The sequence below is a fragment of the Rhinolophus hipposideros genome (genome assembly GCF_964194185.1).
Source record: "Rhinolophus hipposideros genome assembly, chromosome: 15".
Lineage (NCBI taxonomy): Eukaryota > Metazoa > Chordata > Mammalia > Chiroptera > Rhinolophidae > Rhinolophus > Rhinolophus hipposideros.
Genome location: NC_138061.1, coordinates 62,184,379 through 62,198,362, shown reverse-complemented (window position 1 = coordinate 62,198,362; position 13,984 = coordinate 62,184,379). Strand labels below are relative to the sequence as shown.

The 13,984-nt window shown below is 34.7% G+C and overlaps 1 protein-coding gene across 3 annotated transcripts in view; it reads right to left on the bottom strand.

Moving 5' to 3' along the window:
* SHLD2 (shieldin complex subunit 2) overlaps positions 1-13,984 on the bottom strand; it is a 96,347-nt gene that overhangs the window by 25,593 nt on the left and 56,770 nt on the right. For 2 of the 3 annotated variants that reach the window (XR_013995022.1, XM_081075034.1), the window contains exons 2-4: positions 13,394-13,464; positions 7,522-9,063; positions 4,091-4,198 (exon numbers count right to left, since the gene is read on the bottom strand). Coding sequence is in view for 2 of the 3 variants with exons in the window: in XM_081075034.1 (XP_080931160.1) it covers positions 4,091-4,198; positions 7,522-9,058 (1,645 nt within the window). In the remaining variant the exon portion in view is untranslated. The remainder of the gene's footprint in view (positions 1-4,090; positions 4,199-7,521; positions 9,064-13,393; positions 13,465-13,984) is intronic. The other variant, XM_081075035.1, reaches the window with a different exon arrangement.

Genomic DNA, 13,984 nt, shown 5'->3' with positions numbered 1-13,984 from the left:
GTGCTTTTTATAATAAATGGGTGTTGGACTTTGTTAAAGGGTTTCTCAACATCTATTGGAGATAATGATATAATTTTCCCTTAGATTTATTAATATGGTACATAATATTCATGGATCTTCTAATATTGAACAAGTCTTCCATTTCTGGAATAAATTTCCTTTTGTCATTATTTCCTTAATGTGGTGTTAGATTTCATTTACCAATATTTTGTTTAGATTTTTTGCATCAATAATCAAGTATAATATTGGTCTATATTTTTATCTGTAATGTCTTTATTTGGTTTAGGTGTCAGGGTTATATTTGCTCTAGAAAAGAAATTAGGAAGTTTCCTTCTTCGATACTCTGGAATAATTCATAGAGCACTGGAACCATCCAGTCTTTGAAGGTTTGGTATGATTCTCCTGTGAAACTACCTGGGCCTGGCACTTTTTTATATGACAGTTCCTGAATAATGTTCTCTATTTCTTCTTTAGAAACGCTCTCTTTAAGCTTCTATGTCTAATGGGGTCAATTTTGGCAATCTGTATTTCCCTAGAAAATTATACATCTAGATTTTTCAAATTTATTTGCATAGAATTCTGAAAAGTAGCTTCTTGATTTTTAACTTCTGTTTCAATTATTATTTTCTCCTTGTCATTTATTTTGTATATGTGTGCTTTTTCCCTTTTTTATTCATCAAATTTTATTCATCTATTTTGTTATTTTTAGAAACAAGATTTTGATTTATTAAGTATATTTATTGCTTTTCAATTCTCATTCTTACTGATTTCTGCTTTTATCTTTATTATTTCATTCCTTATGATTTCTTTGGTTTACTTTGTTGTTCTTTGACTAATGTTTAAAAATATATTTCTATTATTAGGATGTAGAGTTTAATTTATATCCATAAGATCTACCTTATTCACTATGTTATTTACAAAGTTTATCTCCTTAGTTATGTTCTATTAGATCTTGTGCCATTAAAGAAATGCAAATTAAAACTACAATGAGATATCACTCCACACTGATTAGAATAGCTAAAATAAAAGATAGGGTAATACTATATGCTGACAAGGATGTAGAGAAACTTGAAGATACATTGCTGACAGGAATTTTAAACAATACAGCCATTGTGGAACATACTTTGGAAGTTTCTTATAAAACTAAACATATATTCACCTTACAACCCAGCAACTGTACTCTTAAATATTTATGCCAAAGAACTAAAAATTTATGTTCATACAAAAACCTGTATACAAATTTCATAGCTGCTTTATTCATAACAGCCCACATAGGAAACAACCCAAATGTTCTTTAGCAGCTAAATAATTAAACTTTGGTTGAAGGAAAGTACTTCAACATAATAAAGGCCATATACAATAAACCCTCAGCTAGTATCATACTTAATGGTGAAAATCTGAAAGGTTTTCCTCTATGATCAGGAACAAAACAAGGATGTCCCCTCTCACCACTGTTATTCAACATAGTATTGGAAGTCCTAGCCAGAGCAATCAGGCGAGAGAAAGAAATAAAAAGCATTCAAATTGGGAATGAAGTCACTTTTTGCAGATGACATGATTCTTTATATAGAAAACCCTAAAGACTACAGCAAAAAACTATTAGAAACAATAAATAAATACAGGATACAAAAATCAATGTACAAATATTCATTACATTCCTATATACTAATGGTGAAATTTCAGAAAAAGAAATTTAAAAACCAATTCTTTTGCAATTGCAACAAAAAGAATAAAATACCTAGGAGTAAACTTAACAAAGGATGTGAAAACTATAGACATTAAACACTGAAAACTATAGAGATTATTAAACAAAATTGAAGAAGACTCAAAGAAATGGAAAGATATTCCATGTTTATAGATTGGAAGAATCCACATAGTTAAAATGAACATATTATCCAAAGCAAAATACAGATTTAATGCAATCCCCATCAAAATCCCAATGGTGTTTTATAAAGAACTATAACCCCCTCACCCCCAAAAAAATCAACAGATTTGTATGGAATCACAAAAGACCCTGAATAACCAAAGCAATTCTGAGGAAAAAAAAACAATAGCAGAGGTATCATACTCCCTGACTTCAATTTATATTACAAAGTGACAATAATCAAAACAGCATGGAACTGGCAGAAAAATAGACACACACCGCAATGGAATAGAACTGAGAACCCAGAAATAAACCTACAGGTGTATGGACACAGGCAGACAATTTTCAACAAAGGAGCCAAAAACACAATGGAGAAAAGAAAGCATCTTCAATAAATGATGCTGGGAAAATTTGAAAGCCGTGTGCTAAAGAATGAAACTAGACTGCTATCTGTCACCATAAACTCAAAATGGATCAAAGATCTAAATACAAGACCTGAAACAATAAAATACACTTAAAAATACACAGGTACTAAACTTATGGACCTCGGTCTTAGAGAGGAATTTATGAATTTGACCTCAAAGGCAAGGGAAGTAAAAGCAAAAATAAACAAATGGGACTATATCAAACTAAAAAGCTTCTGCACAGCCAATGAGACCGTCAACAAAACAAAGAGGCAACCAACCAAATGGGAGAAGATATTTGCAAACAACTCCTCCGATAAGGGGCTAATATCCAAAATATATAAAGAACTCACTCATACGACTCAACAACAAAAAAACAAACAATTCAAATAAAAAATGGACAAAGAAACTGAACAGACACTTCTCCCAACAAGACATACAATTGGCTAACAGATATATGAAAAGATGCTCAACCTCATTAGCTATAAGGGAAAGCAAATCAAAACCACAATGAGATACAACCTCACATCTGTTAGAATGGCTATCATCAACAAGACAAGTAATAACAAGTGTTGGAGAGGTTGTAGAAAAAAAGGAACCCTCATACACGTCTGGTGGGAATGTAAATTGATACAACCACTATGGAAGGCAGTGTAGAGGTTCTTCAAAAAATTAAGAAGAGAATTACCATACAACGCAGCAATCCCTCTTCTGAGTAGTTACCAAAAAAATCTGAAAACATTTATCCGTAATGACATAAGCACCTCTATGTTCACTGCAGTATTATTCACGGTGGCCAAGGCATGGAAACAACCAAAATGTCCTTCAATAGATGACTAGATAAAGAAGATGTGGTACATATACACAACGGAAAATTACTCGGCCATAAAAAAAGATGAAAGGCTGCCATTTGCAATAACATGGATGGATCCTGAGAATATCATGCTAAGCGAAATAAGTCAGACAGAAAATGTCAAGGACCACACGATTTCACTCAGATGTGGGATATAAAACTGAAAGCAACAAACAAACAAACAGACAAACAAATGAAAACTCATAGACACAGACAACAGTATGGTGGTCGCCAGAGGGTAAGGGGGTGAAGAGGTAGAAAAGCGTAAAGGGGATCAAATATATGGTGATGGAAGATTTGACTTTGGGTGGTGAACACACAGTGCAATATACAGATGTATTATGGAATGGTACGTTTGAAACCTATATAATTTTATTAATCAGTCACCCCAATAAATTTAATAAAATTTGAAAAAGAAGCAAAATTGGATGTCATAGAAGGAAAGTAGTTTTTCCTAGCAGCGGTAGATAGAAGAACAAGGATTCAAACTATAACTGCCTGACTATAAGACCCATGCTTTTTTTTTTTAATTACCTCAAGGATTCTTAATCAGAGGCTCAGAAATTCCACAAAAGAACTTGGAAGTCCATGGAACCACTTGGTATTATATGCAAAATTTTGTGTCTATCTACTTAAGTCGATTTTTCTGGAGAAATGGCCCATAGCTTCTTAAAGAAGTCTATGACTCCCCAAAAGGTTAAGAACCACCACTACAGTGACTCTTTAAGAAAAATAAGAAAATGAAACATGAACCCCAATATTTCTTAAAATACATATAATTTACAGTGTAGTTCCTTTTTGTAAATGCTATTTTCATTCTTACTAAATAAAATAAAAATAAAAAATTAAATACTCTCCAGCAAACTTGTTTAGAAAACATTCTATAAAATTACCATTTTAACTCTAGCTTTTTCTAATATGTATATACTTTAAATACTAAGAAATTATTGCATTTAAAATGTGTCTTACATTCTTCAGGCTGGACAGATGAATAACTCCCAAGATTTAATAACTGACTGGTAAATGTTGATTGCAGTATTGTCTCACCAACCCAATGATCTTCGTGAATAGTTACATCTAGAAGGGGAAAAACAAAAGTCTGATCATGCCATAAATTCCTTCACACTGAAAAATGCATGCTTCCCACATATCAGGCAACTAAAATTCAAATATGTTAAACGACCTGCCTAACAGCACAAAATGATAATATAGCAAATCCAAAATCTGAAGGTAGATATGTATGAGTATGTAGGTAAAAATTTTTAAATTGCTTCTATATATTCAAACAATATCAATGTAGAAGCTCACTGCTCCATAGAGAACAGTTTAGTGGCTTTTATTTACATAAGACAGTGTTATAATGTATATTTCTGCTGAAAGGAAATCATTCAGGGCCAAGAAGCAAAATAATGGTTCCAAAGCAGTAGTGCCTAGAGCAGTAAAAATATGTGGCACGCATTTGTCCCTTCTGCTATAAACAGATGAATATCATTAAGGCATTCTTAAAGAACTTTGATTATTTTTCTCTAAATAGCATGGTAATCTTCTGTGGATATTAAAAGGGAAAGACTTTAGAGGTAAGGAACACTTTCAAATGGGGGAAGAAAAGCACGGTACGATCTACGAGAGAGAAGAATCCTTTACTGGAATTAAACACCCCAACAGGCAGAAAGAATCCTAAATTTAGCAAAAACTGAGACAGAGAGATTGATCCCAGGCAGGATATTATCAGTGTATAAAATGTTAGAGGTATACAGCTATACTAACAGCAGCAAAATAATTTTGAGATAATAAGAAAGAAAAACAAGGATGCATAAATTCCAAGTATTTCCAAATTTATATCCCACACCTCTTCTCAGCTTCAAACCCATTTGTCCAGAACTGCCTAATGGACATTCTTGACTGGATATTCTATTGGCTCCCCAAACTCAGCATTGCTCAAACCTGCTTTTCTTCTCCTATTACCTATCTCATTTATTGGCACTATGCTGCTAGCCAGGTAAATTAAAATGCGAAATCCCCCTGAACTTCTGCCTTTCCCTTCCCACCTTTGTCACCAACCTTACCTCCTGACTCCGCCCACATCCCTGGCACTGCTACCGTTGACATCATGTACTCCCCTCTCTGTTAGCAGGTCCCTCTGCACACCTCCAATCCATGTCCCACAATGCTAATGAGGGATTTATCAGGCACATTAATGTGATGTGCTGTTGACTTGCTTATAAAACACTCAGTGGGCTCCTGGCAAAGAGTAACTAGCACAGCATTCAAGGCTTTTCACAATCTGACTTTCAGAATGCCTGCTCTTCAGAAAAGAACAGATAAGAATTTTCAAGGAGAGCCTTCTGAAAACTAGATTGTAAAACCTATGTCGATTAGTGATGTGTTCATTATTAGCGATAGGGTGCAGGGCAATGGATAGCCCAGCCTCGCCTCCTGGTTCTCTTGCCCACTACTGATAGGCCCCAGCTCCTCTTCTGTTTGTTCTTTAAACACTGTGGTTTCTCTCAGTTAAGTTCCAGGTTCTCTTCTCTGTTAACTCTAGTCAGTCATCTCCCTTAGACAATCCTTGCTTACAGTATATTTTTATTCTATTACTAAAGTATACGAGTAATAGCAAAGCATCATTGTGTTACTGAATGGAACGTGACCTGGCATACATTTGTTACATAGAATTTTTCAGTTTGGGGTGTTAATCACCAGGTAGCATGAGCTATCCAACACAGAGAAAGAATAATGTACAATTGGATGCTATTAGTTACAATGGAATTTCACCCATAAATGCCTATGTAAATGTAATTTCACTACTTAATAGGGACAATGGAAAAGTAGATTTCTCTTTTTTCCATAAAGTTTCCATCTATTCCACACAAACAAAAGAAACTTATTCAGAAATTGAAGTGGATACCTTTTTTCGTAAGGAAATAAGGCAAAACAGAAAAAACATATATATTTATAAACAGGTGCTCATAGAAATATTCTAAGTATCCTATAAAAAGAAAATGGTTAAGTGAACTGTAATAAAGTCACTTAATAGAATGTTACCTAGCCATCGACAACTGTATGGACATCAGGAAAAATACAGAGGTGGCAAGGCGGAGTTTCCATCTGCTGGGAAAGGACTCCCTTGAGGCTCACACCAGTGACAGTAATTGCCTTAGTAAAATAACCTTGTCCAGGGTCCAGCCCTCTCTTTACAGTGTGGGGAACCTGAGTTTGTCAGCATTCCAAAACTAGATTTCAGCTCTGCAGCTGGAAGCTCACATTAAACCAGTTAATGAGACAAACAACAAAAACAGAACACATTCTCTAAAAATTTACAATAAGGCATTAATTACCAAAGTAACAATACTCGCAGCCTGTTCTCACCTTGTACGCAGTTTTACACGTGGGAAGCCAAGTCATGATCAAAGGGCTGCTCAGTGAGCACTGAATCCGAACATAAGGAATTAGGTGAATTGACTTGCCGGCAAATAAGATGATATTGCCAGTGGGATGTGATTCTGTTAGTTACTTACTTCTGTATCAGAGACTGCACCTGACAATCTTACACAAATACGAAGGTATATTGGCTAAGGTTCTCATTCCTCCAGCAAAACATTTGGTAGAAACTACCAATGATTGCCTTGGTGTTTTCTATTTCTAAGCTTCTAAGGCTGTCCTCCACCTCTCCTCTATCATATTCTTTCTTTATATATGTTATTAAGCTTAATCAACTTCCTTCCGGTCTGGGATTCAGCCTTAAAATATGGTATCTCTGCTCTAATACCATGTATTGATTTTCAGTCAATAAAGAAATGTAACACAATGTTAAATTTCTTATGTCAGGTGAAAAAGCAAGATAAAACCTTTGTATGATTACCACTATATAGTAAGAGTATGAATTCAGGACTCCAGGGTAAAGAGTTGATACATGTAAAGTCTAAAACAGGGTCTAACACAAAGTAAATTCCCAATAAGTTTCAGCTTGTATGTATGCATGTATGTACATTTTAAGGAGCATAGGGAAGATTCCTGGAAGTTAACACTCTAAAACTCTACTGGTGGTTATATGAGGTTGGTATGATATCAGTTTTCCTTTCCATATTTCCAAACATGATTAACATAATTTCAATAATTTTAAAATGCAATAGAAGAAATTCTGTATCTGTTCCCTCAATAAGAATGTAATATACACGGCATTATTAAGAAGTAGTAGAAACACTGTCCTTTCATCATAAAATGCTAATATAGTACACAGGACACTGGGCAATGATAAGGAGCCAGCCAACATAGGTGCCAGCAAGGGACAGACCATACTGGTGCCCAGACAGGCCCATGGGAAAAAAGAGTCCTCAAGTGGGAGGGGGAAAAAGCCTACAGCTTATAAAATAAACATTCCCTATATATGATGACCTTACCTGTGAGTAAAATTATATCTCCAAGAAACACTGTAAGTGCCCAAAATGCGGCAGTCCTCCACAGAAAAACCTTCTTTTTAATTTCTGATTGGTCAATTACCACAATCGTTGCTAAAGGCACTTGAGAGCCAGAATTTGGTCCAGATTTTATAGTTATTTCTTTCATGTGACATAGAGATAACACCATGACTAAACAATTATACTTCTGACTTTCAGAATTACAGTTTTTTATCAATGATGTTTTTTTAATACCCTTAAATCCAAACACATTCCTCTGGTTCCTTGCTAGAGCAGGATCTGCTGCATTAGAAATCAACTTAATTTTCTTAGATACTTGGAGCACTTTAGAGAAAGCTTTAGGATGGCCCAATTTATCTTCAGGGGTCCCATTTCTTTTGCTAGAATGTTTGTGGAAGGTATTTAGTTGGGAACACAGTATCCCTGAGCTACATGACTCAATACATATCTCATTTGGTGGCAGTTTATCTTCCAAACTGAAAAGTTCTTGAGATCCTATATTTTCTCCGAGACCTTTATCAGAGTTTATGTGACTATGGCTACTTTTTGTTTCAGGACAGACAGGACTAAAAAGTTCAAGGGAATGTGCTTGGTTTTGTCCACTTTCGTATCCTTCTGCAAGATCATCATTCGGCTGAATCAAATTATCTTCAGGTATTTTCATTTCCCCATGACTTGCTTTTGGTTCAATCTCCATGTTTATGGTCCCTTTATTCATTGAAATGTCCCCTTTATACTTCCTTTGAGAGAAAAAAGCAACCTGGCTGGAGGTCATTATACTGAGAAATTCAGTGTCAGTAGATACCTTAAGGTGTGAGACCTTCCTAACTGCTCCTTCAGACCTTGGCTTATCTGCTGTGTTAGAGGAGAAGACCTCCAGATATTGGTTTTGTATTTCATGATCTTCTGTTGTTACAAACTTTGTTTCCATAGCTCCTGGCCCTATATCAATCTGTTCAGTACTACAGACCCAATCCAGTATAGCTGCACACTTATGGTCTAACTGAAAGGAATTTTTTTGGACGTTTTGACCACATACATTTGATTGATCTTTATGCTGTTCATCTGTGGTTTTCTTATTTTCACTGGAAAGTTTTTGGTAATTTTCTTCTTCAGTTAAATATTGAACTCTGTCCTTAAGTTCACATATTTGCACATCAGAGTTAGTCATATCACTCATCCTTATGGGATGACTCTTCTGGAATTTTATAGTCTGTGTTTCAGAAACGCAATGTATAAAGTCATCTTTCACATGAACAGATGTATTCATGGAGTTTGCTAAAAAATGACCATTAAGAGGATCTGGAGAGCCAGAAGCTTCCAAGACTTGATAATCTCCAAGATTTTTGTGCTTGCATTTTTCATTCTTCAGATGTAAAGAATGTGGATTACATAAGAGCTGAATTTTTTTCCAGGGGTCAGCAGTGGACATTAAAGAAGTTGATTCCTGTGATACCATCATTTTCAATGGACCAATTGGAGCACCCAAAAAAATGTGGACTTTAGATCCTCTACTCATGGTTTCTGAAAAAAATGAAAAATCTAAACTGAGTATTTTGTCAGTAGATTTTTACATATTGATATTAACTTAATATAAAAAAAGGAAATATAGACAATCAAAAACACAATTAATAGGGGTAATTCATACTGATATTCTAACTATAAATTCATAAATATACAAGAAATCATAAAGAGAAATCAAAATATCTACAAAAAAATCCTCATGTAAAGACTCTTTAATAAATTAAATTAGATAACTATAAAAAAAACTCTGTTTAAGGAAAATGAAGATAAGTATACTAACAGCAAATGAGTAAATAAATTCTTAGTATGTTAATTTCTTGTGTTGTATAAACTTGCACCAGTTAAATAATAAGTTAGTAAAGAAGGGGGGAAAGACATTTGTTTAATTGTATTATAGTCATCTTTAAATTTCCTGTTTTCTTTACTACATAGATTATTTCAGGACGTCCCTCCTTCAAATGTTAACTCAATTCCCAAGACCAAAACAGAAGGCTCAAACCAGATGGGAGAGAAAAATAAAGAACTGGGGCTCTCTTCAAAATGTACAAGTGACTATACACATATTATCTATCGTCATTCCAATCTGTTAGCGTAATCATTCATTGCTTCTGTACTCTTTAATCTTCTCTAACACACAAATAGAAAGATTGAGAATAGTCATTTTGTAAAATACAGATAAAAGAAACTCATTATAATTTAAACTTTTTTCATTAACTGTGGCACTTGATATAAGCATCATAACTACTGAGCGAAAAATAATCATACCACTATTTACTTGACAATAACTGACTTTCAAAAAGTATGTATTAAATAGATCTATTCCTAGAGTTTCCAGAAAACTATTTTAACAGTACTACAAGGACAAACAGACGGTTCTTGGCCTAAGAAAACTGTCAGCCTGGTTTAAAAAAAAAAAATAAAGAGAGAGAAAGAGTGAAAGTTTCAAAATAACATAATAGATATTATATAAACTATGAACAGGAGACCATAATCTACTGGGAAAGAATGCTAGTATGGAAGGCCAGACTGTGGCTAAGAGCATTTAAACAAAAGAAAGAGCATCTGCAAAAGCAGTTAGAAAAGACTCTGGTATGACTAAGGACTTATGACTGGAGGACTTGGATCTCCTCTACTCACGCCCTAGGTGAGTACATTCAGTCTCAGATCTCTAAATCTCTTTCATACGCTAATGACTATTACACATAAGTCTCCATCACAACCTCTCCTCTGAACTCCTGACTCCTTATCCAACTTGCTACTTCTTATTGCCACAAAAGTCAAATAGGCATCTGTTCAGAAAAGAATTAACAAGAGCAAGTCTGAGACCACTGTCCTTAAAAAGGCCTGCTTGTAAGGTGGCCCTGGGCTGGCATCGTGAATTTAGATTTTAGGAGGGTTCACACTATTCCTTAATAACAATAGCCTGCTGTGCCTAAACTGTCTATGTAAACACTGTTATAAGGATACTTGCTGTCCTTCTGAGAGACTGGAACTTTGATATGTGTTAGGCAGAGGGGGCTATGTGACCAGGACTCCTCAGAGAAACGGCTGATTTGGGGTCTGGGGTAGGAAATGCACAAGATGAACCTGAAATATCTCATCAGACCAAAAAGCAAGAAAACTATCAAAGACTAATACCATGTTTCCCCGAAAATAAGACTTAGCTGGACAATCAGCGCTAATGCGTGTTTTGGAGCAAAAATTAATATAAGACCCAGTGTGATGTGATGTGATATGATATAATATGATATGATATGATATAGTATAAGACCTCATCTTGTTTTACTATAAGACCCGGTCTTATATAATATAACATAGTAATAAGACCGGGTCTTATATTAATTTTTGCTCCAAAACACGCCATTAGAGCTGATTGTCCGGCTAGGTCTTATTTTCGGGGAAACACAGTAGAGCTGTGTCAAAGAACTCAGGAGCCAACTTAAAGAGGCTCCCACTGGTCAAAGTTGGGCAATCTGAGTATCAATAGGAATGATTACTATAGGGATTGGAACACATCAAATATATTTAAACCCATGAGTTCATTAGGATAACTAAAACAAACTCACTCAATGATCACCTTTGTAGGATACCAGGTGACTAAAAAATTACTTTAAAAGTTGATGAATGAAAGGAAAGAAGATTTATTCTTTCTTTACTAATAGGATCTCAAGACGACCAACTATTTGATGAGAGGCAATCTCTCTTTATAGAGGTATTCTGATAATTAACAAACAAACAAAAAAGGAATGATAGAATAGCACCATTTTGCCACTCCTAATAAGTTAGTGGGTTTTCTAGGCAATGATCATTAATGGCAGCTAACATCTCAAGGTAGATATAAGAGAGAGTAGAGGGAATCTGTCAATTGAGACTAATTACAATGTATGGACCTTATTTAGATCCTGATTTGAAGACACAAATGTAAAAATATTTTAAGCCAGTTAGAGAAACTTAAACTTTGACTGATATTTTATAACATTAAGAGATTGTTATTCTTTTCGTGCGACGTTAGTGAGGCTCTGTATGAAAGAGTTATGTGTTAGAAATGCATAATGCGTATTTGCAGATAAAATGGTGTGACATCTCAGATTCCTTTAAAACACTGGGAGGGGAGAGGGAGTGAGGGTATAGATGAAACAAGATGGGCCATGTGTTGATAACCATGAGGCAGGCTGACAGGATGCATAGCGGGTCACTACACTACTCACTCTACTTTTGTACATGTTTTAGATATCCCATAATACAAGTGTTTTGCTGTTGTTGTTTCTAAGAAACACTGTTTCATATTCACAGGACTGGTTCGAGATTTAAGCAGTCTAACAACACCCTAGATTGGGGACTCTTACACTGTTGGTAGAACAGTAACTAGGAATAGCACTTTGAAACCCAGGTTGGTAAGGCTGAGATACACACCCACACAACCAAATAATTCCACGTCTGAGCTTCTGCCCGGGAAAACTCTTACACATATGTACATAAGAAAACATGTACAAGAATGATCGTGAGAGACTGTAAGCAAAACATTTAGAACCTAAAAGTCTATGAAGAGGAGAGGGGATAAATCACAGAACATTCAGAGAAAGATTACGCATATAGCAGCACAAATAAGTCACCAAGAGTTACATGTCAAACATAACTTTAAGTGAAAGAAGCAATTTGAAGAATATATAACTTATTACATCAAAATACTGAGTTTTAAAATGTGCCTGAGAATAAAATACCAAATTCAGGATGGTGGTTACCTTTGGGAGGGAGGTATGGGGATATGATAGGTAAAGGGTACACAAAGGGCTTCCACTGTACTGAATATGTTTTATATTTTTACAGAGGTGTTCCTTATATTGTTCAGAAATATTTTATAGTATTTTTTAAATCCTAGGAAAAAAACATTGAGAAGCAACATTGAGGATAATTTTTTAAAATTTCTGTATTTTAAAAGTTTGATTGTGATGAATAATGAATGTGCATTATTTTCATAATAATCAAATCTTATTTATTTGGTAATTCAGGCTTTTCTTTCAAAATCTTCAAATTAAATATGAAGTTCCAATAGTTGTATAACAATGGGCCTAAATCTAACACTGCAGCTATTAATGTATTAGCAGCTAAAACAAAGATATACTGCAATGTTCAGTTAATAATAAGGAATTATTACCAAGGAAACAAAGGCATAGTAAGTTTAAGTGTCAACTTTTAACCCATAACAATCAAAGAGGATGAAGCAACACTAGCTGCTATAACCACATACCCCACCCTCATCTAATCCTTACAGAAACAATAACCAGCATAAGGCATGGTATATAAGATCTAATTAACGTCTTACTATTTATATGTCATTATTAGATTGGCCACTAGAGGACCCCAACAGCAGAGCAAAAACCTTCAATTTCAAAAGATAAGGTATCAAAACCAAATGGAAGACAAGTATCCATCAAATACACTACAAAATCTTTACAAGTCTTATTAGGGAGACCACTTCATGGACGGTGCAGATGCCTGACCACTGCGCTGTACACCTGAAGCTGAAGCTGAAGAATAATGAATGTCAACTACAATTTAATATATATATAGTAACAGGATGTGGAGTATAGCATAAGAAATAGAGTCAGTGGAATTGTAATAGCTATATACGATATCAGAGGGGTAGTAGATTGGGGGAGAGGGGTTATTACTTTGTGAGGGGTATAATTGTCTATTACATTATTTTGTACACCTGAAACTAATAATAAAATAATAATAATAATAAAAACAAGTAGAAGAACAAGAAATATATTATCCTGACATGTAGGTGGGAATACTTACTATATTCAAATCAAATGCATAAACTTACTATGATAATGAACTTCCTTGTCTCAAATCTTTGGGTTTCTCTCCAATGGTTTCTTCTCTTTAGCATTTAATCTTTAAAAACAAAAACAAAACCAAAATTCTGTTGTTTTTTTTGTTCTCACTTTCCATGTATCCTTAAACCCAATTAAATACGGCTCTTACTCTAATCATGTGGCTATAACACTTTTTACCATAGAAACCAAGGACCTTTAACAGTCAAATCCAAAGGTTAGTTCTCAATCTTTGTCTGACTGCCATTTGAAACTGTTTATCAAATCCTCTTTTTGAAACATTCTGTTTCTTTCATTCTCTGAGACCTTTGAATTGGAAATCTTTTGTGCTTAAAAGACAGGTAATTATTGGTTTATTCATTCAATCATTCATGTCACAAATATTTACTCAATACCATGTGCCAGGCATTATGCTACATACTGGGAATTCAATATAATAACAAGGAGCTTAGTAGTCTAATGGGAGAGAGAAAATAACAATGACAAAATAGTAATATTGAGCTACCACAGGTTTAAATGCAGGGGTGTCCCTGGAAGGGAGAACCCTGGGGCAACTCAATCAAAGTGGGACTGCCCATTAT